Genomic DNA, 9,743 nt, shown 5'->3' with positions numbered 1-9,743 from the left:
GGCGTCTTTACTCTGCAGCCATCTTCCGGAAGTCCCCTCTTTGTATATTTTTGTGATCAGTCCCTTATCAGTTGTATGGAATGCAAAGATTTCTTCTCAATCAGTAAGGTGTCTTTTTGTTTTGATTAATGTGTCTTTTGCTGTACAGCAGCTTTCAGTTTGATGTAGTCCCTAGTGTGTATCTTTTCCTTCATTTTCTTTGCTTTGGATGATGAATCTTTTAAGGTGTCATTGAGATGTATATCTTGTAGTGTTTTGCCTGTATTTTCCTCTATATATTTTATGGTTTCATGTCTTATGACCAGACCTTTATCCATTTTGAGTTTATTTTTCTGATTAGTGTGAGGTAGTGGTTTAGATTCATTCATTTGCTTACGTTAGTCCACTTTTACCTACACTATTAATTAAACAAACTGTCCTTATTCCACTGCATATTCTATGTTCCTTTAATCAAATATTAATTGTCCACACATGTGTGGTTTTATTTCTAGGTTTTCTATCTGTTTCCACTGTTCTGTGTGTCTGTTTTTATTCCAGAACTACATTGTTTTAGTTAGCGAGGCATTTGTAGTATAGATAGAAGTTAGGAAGTGTGATCCTCTATTCTCCTTTGTTTTTTCAGTAGGGCTTGGGCAACTGTGAGCTTTTGTGGTTCCATGTGAATTTCATCAGTATTTTTGTTCTATTTCTTTGAAGAATGTCATTGAGATTTTTATTGGAATAGTGTTGAATCTGTAAATTGCTTTTGTTAAGATGGCCATTTTAATAACATTAGTTCTTCCAACTCATGAGCAGGGGATATCTTTCCATGTCTTTGTATCTCATTTATTTTAACAGTGTTTTATAATTTTCTTTGTAAAAGCCCTTCACCTATTTTGTTAAGTTTATTCCCAAATATTTGATTTTTTTTTCTTTCAATTTTGAAGGGGATAGTTTTCTTGATGTCTTCTTTAGATTAATTGTGTATAGGAAGTCTACTGATTTTTCTGTGTTGATTTTATATCCTGCTACATTTGTAAACTGGTTGGTTTTTGTTTTTTGGGTTTTTTTGTTTGTTTTTATTTTTGAGTTTTTTTTCTATAGAGTTTTTAGGTTTCTCTGTGTATATCATCTGAAAATAGTGATAGTTTTACTTCTTCTTTCCCTATTTGGAATCCTTGTATGTCCTTCTCTTAATGGTAATCTCTGATTATTCTTTTGATTTCAACAGAGTCTGTTGTGATTTCACCTCTTTCATTAATGATTTTATTTATGTATGTTTTCTCCCACTTTTGTCTTCATGAGCTTGTCTTGAGTTTTGTCTATTTTGCTTATTATTTTCAAAGAAACAACTTGGTTGAATTGATATTTTGGATCGTTATTTTAATTTCTATTTTTTATTATTTCCATTCTTCTACTGATTTTAGGGTATTTTTGTTGTTTTTTTTTCTAGTTATTTGAAATGTAAGATTAGGTAGTTTCATTGAGTTTTTTCTAACTCCTTAATGTGGGCTTATAATGTTATCAATTTTCCTTTGTACTACTTTTACTGTATCTCATACATTCTGGAAATTGGTGTGCTCATTGTAGTTCAACTCAAAGTACTTTTTAATTTCTCCTTTCATTTCCTTGACAGCTCAGTGATCTTCCATTAATGTGGATTTCAGTCTCCATGATGTGGAAGTGTTCCCTGTTTTCTTTTCATGATTTATTTCTAATTTGATACCTTTATGATCAAAGAAGATGGTTGATCTTAGTGCATCTGTTGATGATTGTTCTATGGCCCAGCATGTGACTGATTCTGGAGAATTATCTATGCATGCTTTAGAGAAATGTGTACTCAGAACTTTTTGGTTGGAGTACCTAAAGATTTCTGCTAAGTCCATGAGTTCTATGTCTTTATTTATGACTCTAGCGTCTTTGGTTATTTTTTGTTTCTTTGAGCTGTCCATTAATAAAAATGGGGTGTTGAAGTCTCCTATTATATATGTATTTTCTTTAATGTCTGTTTTCAAAGCTGACAGTAGTTGTGTAATATATTTTGGTGCTCCTTTGTTTTGGTAGACGAGTGTTGTACCTTCTTAATATATTGTCCCTTTGATCATAATGTAGTTCCTGCCTGTCTCTTTTGATATTTTTTAATTTGAAGTCTATTTCATCTAAGTATAGCTGTCCCTGTCTTCTTTTTTGGTCCATTTACTTGTAGGATTGTTTTCCAACCATTTTATTTTTAATCTATGTTTATCTTTTGTGGAAAGTGTTTACCACATCAAGCCTAGTACTGTTAGGCTAAAACTTCAACAAGGTATTGATGCTGTGGCTTTTGCTCAGCTTGTTCCCGCCCTATGTATTTAGTCAGTTCCTACAGATCTTGGAATCCCCGCCTTCCAACTATTAGGTAGTTCGTGGTTTTGTTTTTATCCACTAGGTGGCGCCAGAGACTTCTCCTCTAGGAGCATTGTGCTTTTTCCTGTACTCTCCCAGTGTGGTGCATGCAGTTGTGTGGGTCCCACACCCCAAATTTTGTGCCCAGGTTCTCAGTTCCGTAGCTCCCAGATCTGGAATATGGGAAGTAGCCATAAGTTAGGGTGCATTCTGCACCTGGATCCTGAGGCTAAGCACTGGGTTTTTGATTACCCAGTGTGGGTCTTTCACCTTGATGGTGACTCCAACCTTCCCCACTGTCCTCTTTCATGAGAAGTGGCCATCCACAGGTACTTTCTACATGCACTACCTGCTGGCCTTTAGTTGTTTGTGAATCTGGTTCTTTCTCTACTATAGGTGTGGCCCTTGGAGTCTACTGGCACTGGGTTTTGGATTCCAAGTGCTGGTGCCTCTCACTCACCTTGGTAGCAGTTCCCACACACTTTCTCAAAGATAGCAGGACGTGGTGATGCCTGTAGTAATTCCTATCCACGCGTTATTCTGCTTGGTCTCTCATTTGTTCTTGATTTTTCTCCTTTCTGTTCTTTGAAGTGTGGGGCTCTGTGGTGGTGAAGGGTATAAGTGTTCTGAAGCTTTCTTCTCTTCTCACCCCCTTTTTTGTTGCAACTTTCCTCTGCTGGTGTATTGCCAGCATCTCTCTGTTCATCTTACATGTTTCAGTGCTTGCAGGGACCTGCAGCTTTTGCTCCCAATCTATTGTTCTTATGGGAGAACTTACTTTTCTGCCATGTAGATCAGTTGACCATACTTGACTGTTTTATTTTTCTTTAATTGTTGTTCATTTCTGTAATTGTTTTGTTTCCCCTTAGGTGTGGCCTGTATAGTTATCCCATCACCATATCGCCATTGACACATCACAATATTCACTTGTGCTCTTCCCTCCCGTTTTGCTCCCCTTCCCTTGCTGTCTAGCTCAGACCTATGATCATCATGCAAGTTTTGTCTTTTTCTTGATCTTTTGTTTGGTTTCTATATATTCTGCAAGTAAATGAAATCATTCAATATTAATCTTTTTCTTACTGACATATTTTGGTGGCTGTCTTATTTAAGCTGTCTTACTGTCATCAAGATTCATCCAAATTATAACATGAGTCAGTATTCCCTTTCTTTAGGGCTGAGTACTCTCTCATAATGTGTATACACCATTTTTTCCCCATTCATCTATTGCTGTGCACCTTCAGGCTATTGTGAATAATACTGTTATATGCATGAGTTCTTGTTTTCAATTCTTTGGAAGATATAGAAAAAGATTAAGTCCTAAGACCATATGGTAATGCCATTTTATTTTAAACTAGAAAGCATGGAGTTTGATACACTCAAAATATAATTAAGGGAAACTTCCTTTAATAAAGCTTCCCATGTCTTCCTGATTTTTTTTTATTATGACATGGATCTACTTTCTAGAGTAGATTTGATTTTGAAATTCAAATGTAATATATGGATCAGGAAATATTTTTATAAATTATGCAATACGTAATAAGTATTTCTATTACCTGTGCAACTATAAAAATAATTATCACCAAAATTATTATACTTACTCCTCCTTATTATTGAATAAGATAAAATTTTTCTACTAGCACTTATATAATATTGAATTTCCTGGGTTACAGTTTTATCAGAACATACCATAGCTAAATTTACAGAGATCCCAAAAGTTCTGGCATATGGTAATTTGTAACTGTGTTGTTGTGAGAATTAAGTTGAGGTACTTTATAAGTACCTTGCATAAATGGTGAGGGTGTGATGAGTGTAGAGGTAAGAGTTACTCAATGACCTTGCTGACCACCCAACACCCACATATCAACCAGGACATTTTCCAAGACCTGGAAAATGTCAGTGTGCTATTGATTCTCTACATATAAACATATCTCTGAGGGAAAAAAAAAAAACATATATTTGAGAAAAATTATTTCTTACCATATTTAAATGGGTTTTAGAATCTCACTTAGCTGTTAGTCAGAAACTAAATGTATATTTAAACTATATTGTTTCTTGTGCATGCCTCCCACCAGTGCATCTGTTACACTTATCCTATAGTAGATGATAAAATTGTAAAATCTATTTACAAATTTCACTGAAAAAACAGGGTAAGTTAGGTTATATTCCTAACTTAACTAAAATAAATTCCCCTTGGATCAGAAAATGAGAAAAAATCAATAGAAAAAGAAGGGTTTTTTTTTAATTGTTATATTTAATCTTGTGGTAAGAAATACTGCTGATGCTATGACATAAACTTATAAAAAAAAAAGACATTGATATATACAATCAAAATTTCTTGTTGAAATGCATGACAAAAATATGCCATAAACAAAGTAAAAATTGCATATTAATATATCATAATGCATAACATAAGTCAAAAGCAATTTCCTTCAATATAGAAATGGCTTCCACCAATCAATAAGAAACACTCAACAACACAATAGAAAATGAGCAAGGAATATAAATAATAGTTTCCCAAAACTAAATACTAAACCTCATTTACAATTAAAAACAAACAAACAAACAAACAAACAAAAACAGTAGATTACCTTCCTTTTTGCTGGAAGAACAATCTTTCAAATATTTGCCAAATGACCAACACAAACAGAAAGCAGAAAGACAGATACTATCTGTTCTGTAGGCATTCTAGAAAACAGAATTTTGTCTTGGGCCACAAACATGCAAATCTACCAAAAATAAAGTTGGTAGTGTAAACATCAAGAGAATGAACATTTCAAGAAAATTATTCACAAATAAATGCCCTACAAAGCAAACAGATTAAGGGCAAGGTTCTTTCAAGAGAATTAATGTACATACTGACTGTATAAAGCATTCTATGATCTAAGAAATTCTTTATCAAACATGTGAAGGAAAATGATTAGAAAAAGAAAGAAGCCAAAGAGAAATGTACTTGCTTTTAACTGAAGCATCTGTCTGCTGTATCCTGAGAAGCACATTTTGTGAGTCAATGGGAAAAAGACTAAATTATTGAACTCCATTCCCTATGAATTCATGACATAATTGGTATAAAAAAATACAATGAAATTGTTTCAGGGAAAACCCAGGGGGAAATGGGTGTGTGCCCTCACTCACATATTTAAGAACATAGAACAAGACACAAAAGCAGACACTCAGAGGTAAAAAAGAAATTTATAGGTTTATTTATGAGAGGAATAAAAAAGGGAAGAAAGAAAATGGGTAGGGTGAGGGTAGTTTGGTCAACACATCCTACCAGTAAAGCCATCTGACCTGCAAAACCAGGATGCAAGTCAAAAGGCAGAAAAACAAGAGAGACCAAACCCTGATGTATTTAGTTATATACCAAAACATGGCTACTTAACTCCCCCTCCTATGTCCCTGCAACCTTCCCAATCAGGAAGTAAAGTTTATGGCATTCTGGGAGTTGTAATCATCTGCCCCTGAGATCTCTCTAACCTGAAGGTCAGGGTGATGTGCTTAATAAACATGTAGTACTGTTCATTCAGGGCATCATTCATGGGCTTAGAATTTGCTTCTTCTGTCTCCCAACAAAATGTCCCCTGGACTATTAAAAAAAAAAAATCAATTAAGGCCCTCACTGGTGGCGCAGTGGGTTAAAGCACAGCACTAAAAAGCTAAAAGCCATTTCAGCATGAGTTCAATCCCGCCCGGGAGGTGATCCACATGGCGCAGCAAACCTCTCCTGACCCGCCCACTGCTCCCCTCTGCAGTGTACTTCATCATTCGGCCTTTTCTACTCCCCACTCCTCTTTGGTGAATCCTCTCACCACCCGTGCATCTCTGGCCTATACTCCAGTTCTGTATGCATAAATATATAAAGATTTTTAAAAATCAATTAAAGCTATCATGAAATACCACCTTCCCTTCTTAGACTTCCCTTTCTGAGTCAGAAATGTATTCTATTTTGAAGATGGTATAGAGAAAAAGGAACAGATGTGTAGTTTGATTCACTATAGAATGCACCTTCATGATATCTATCCATAATTTAATTCAACAGTCACATCTAAAAATATTTCCTACAGATATTTTCACACCAAATTGAAATAACCAATATACTGAGATCTTCAATGCAGCATAGAGGATAATTGGCAAAGATCTGAAACAACCAAAATGCCCAGGAGTGAAAGAATTGACTAAATGAATTATGAATTGACTAATAAATCACACAATGGTGAGTGTGAGAGTGGGCTATTTAGCTGGTAGAGAGTATAAGATGCCTGGTACATCAATTTACATATAAATCATAAACAATAAGTGAAGCATTACTACAACAGCAAGTAAAGAATCAGACAAATCAAAATGTTTCTTGTTTATAAAACAGAGAGTACATTTCTTTCAAGATGCTTAAGTATCTGCTTAACATAAACAGAATCTTTTATGCAACTTCCAGAAAAAAGATAAATGTAGTTCTTCATAGGAAGTTATGATGCTGAACCCATGTGAAGGGAGCCTTTGGCATATAGTTCCTCTTCTTAAAATTGATGTCATACTGGAAGCTAAGTGAACTGACATGAATCACAATCTTTCTATTTTTCTCTAAGGTAACAGAAAGGGAGTTAAAATCTGGAGGAGCCAACACCCAGGTCACAGAGAAGAATAAGAAAGAGTACATCGAGAGGATGGTGAAATGGCGGGTAGAACGTGGTGTGGTACAGCAGACTGAGGCTCTGGTGCGGGGTTTCTATGAGGTGAGGCCCAGGTCTGGCTGAGGAAAACAGGGTGTGAGTTGCAAGCCAGTGGCCTTCATCTCTGGACATAGCCTGTAAGATAGGAGAGAACAAGGACCAAGGCAGACAGAAAGCTCATTTCCATTCACCAGAGTGCAAAATAGCTACTTAAATTGTATAGATAAGATGGAGAGGGAGTCAGAGTTTTCTGGAAACCAAGTATTTGTGGGAGGTGAAAAATGCTCTCACAGATTTCATGTTTGTATGGACCTGGTGTGCCAGAAGTGAGAACACCCATCATCTCCTATCAAGATATATGCAGGTGGTATTTCTTAATATTCAAAAAATAAGAGTATGCTATCCACTCTTTTTAGATTTTTATTTCATTGCAGTGTCATTTTGTGCCACATAATCCATTTTAGGGTGGTAAATCAAGAGGACAGGGGAAACTGCTAGTCTTTCTGTACACAAAGGTTGACATCCTTAAATTTTTCCAGTTTAGAAATAATATAGGGCAGGAGAGAGACTAAATTGGCCAAGGTCCCTCTGCCCAAATACTTTACTGGTTCCTGTCTGGGTTCTTTACCAGAAGACACAATTGCAAGACACCTCAGGCTTACCAAATAACAACAAAAAGATTGTTTTAAAAATCAGTATATAGGGCCCTTCCTGGTGGTGTAGTGGATTAAAGCACAGCCCTAAGAATCTAATGCCATTTCAGCATGAGTTTGACTCCCGCCCCGGAGGTGATCCACATGGTGCAGCAGGCCTCTTCTGACCTGCCCACTGCTCCCCTCAGCAGTATATTTCATCAATCTGCCTGTTCTGCTCCTTACTCTGTCCCTTGTGAATCCTCTCACTTCCCCTGCACCTCTGACCTGTACCCCAGTTCTGTATGTATAATTAAATAATTCTTTTTTAAAAAATCAGGATAAACAACAGTTACTGAGGCCAATAATAGCTATTTGCTTTATATGTCTAGTACTGTCCAGTGCTGCACAAAGACCAAGACATCTTCCCACCACTGAGGCTATGTCACTCCTCTCCTGAACATAGGCCACATGTCTAGGATGGCGTTTTCCTGCCACCGTGGACATGCAGCAGCCAAACTATAGACCAGGATCCGAACCACAAACACAGCAATGGATACAGCAGGAGATGCTCCTTGGGCTCCCCAAATGCCCCAGCACAGCACCAAATAAGCGATACTCAAGACCACATCTGTATTGGCCCAAATGACCCAACAAATGGCCACACTCATGCAACCAGAGATGCTTGTCTCTGGGTCTCCTGACTTCTCCAAGCCACGATTCAACAAGATGCTTGTTCTCCAGGCCATGCTTTGGCAAAACGCCTGTTTTGTTTGGGTCTCCCTTTCTTCTCCAGACCTAACAAAACTTTTCCAAAATGACTAATTGGACAAGACCACACACGATGACCTCTTCCATGTGGTCCACACACACAAATCCCAGCTCTGCAAAAACTTTATAGAGGTCAGTGTGGGGCCCAACACCGCAATCATGATGCTGCCCTGCTGTGACCACCACTCAGCCTCTTCTACCGGGGTCTGTGTGGAGATCCTACTCTCATGTGTATATGCACTGCTTCTTCTATTGCATGCACAGAGCTCCCTTATATACTTCTTCAGTTGCTTCAACCTGCCTTAGTATTCTCCTGGGGTGCTCGATTTTCTACCAGCAACATCCTCCAGGGAACATAACCATTTATGGTCTTCAGCTACCAGTATCACTCCCACTTTTAGTTTATGTCACCATACCTATGGTGAATATTGGACCAACTCTCTCCATTGGCATAATTACAAGTAACATTAATTAGCACAATGGCACAGCTGCTAGTATCAGTTTGATTGGAGGAGGTATCATGATAGATATGTACTTGTATATGACATATTTGGTAAGCAGATGTAAATTCTGTTAAGAACCATAACAACACAGCTCCTCACATGTCTTCAAGTGGAGAAAGTAAATGTGGGGATTAAAGAAGGAAAATGTAGTCATTTTATTATGTTCATTTCTTGGAAATGAGTCAAAATTTTTCATAGAAAATAAGGATACTTTTTAAATGACACTATACTATTATCTATTAAGTGACTTCAAAGTGTCTTGGCCTTATAACAACTAATATGCAATGATATTTGTAAACTTAAATGTAGCCTTAGAGAAAACTGAGACAGATTGAGTCACATCATCTGAAAGGGAATATCAGAGGTAGCAGAAAGCAAAGGATCTTTTTTCAGTTCCTAGCTCATGAATGTGTTGTGCTTCAAATATTTTGTCATGACTTTGAACTTGAACATGGGAAAAAGGTTGCAAATGATGGTCAGTTTCCCAGCTAAACCCCACAGAAATAACTATAAGGACTATAACTTTTAGGTGTTGTTGGACCTGTGTGATGAAATGTACACTTTATTTCAGGTTGTGGATTCTAGACTTGTGTCTGTTTTCGATGCCAGAGAGCTGGAGTTGGTGATAGCTGGCACAGCAGAAATTGACTTAAATGATTGGCGGAACAATACAGAGTACCGGGGAGGTAAGCAAGCAGGCCTTTTGATGATACAACTATCACAGATACAGTTTATCGCTTAATCATTTTTATTAAGGTAGACTTTACCTAATAAATTAACTTATTTTTTATTTTATAACAGTTTATTTT

At 36.8% G+C, this 9,743-nt stretch overlaps 1 protein-coding gene across 6 annotated transcripts in view; it reads left to right on the top strand.

Annotated features, from left to right (window-relative positions):
* Positions 1-9,743, top strand: part of HECW1 (HECT, C2 and WW domain containing E3 ubiquitin protein ligase 1) — a 426,246-nt gene that overhangs the window by 407,248 nt on the left and 9,255 nt on the right. For all 6 annotated transcript variants that reach the window (XM_012720822.1, XM_004676647.2, XM_012720820.1 and 3 more), the window contains 2 exons: positions 6,945-7,091; positions 9,506-9,620. In XM_012720822.1, coding sequence (XP_012576276.1) covers positions 6,945-7,091; positions 9,506-9,620 — 262 coding nt within the window. The remainder of the gene's footprint in view (positions 1-6,944; positions 7,092-9,505; positions 9,621-9,743) is intronic.

The sequence above is a fragment of the Condylura cristata genome, unplaced genomic scaffold (assembly GCF_000260355.1).
Source record: "Condylura cristata isolate star-nosed mole 26May11 unplaced genomic scaffold, ConCri1.0 scaffold00005, whole genome shotgun sequence".
Lineage (NCBI taxonomy): Eukaryota > Metazoa > Chordata > Mammalia > Eulipotyphla > Talpidae > Condylura > Condylura cristata.
The sequence above is the reverse complement of the archived record's forward strand: the minus strand, read 5'-3'. Positions and strand labels throughout refer to the sequence as shown.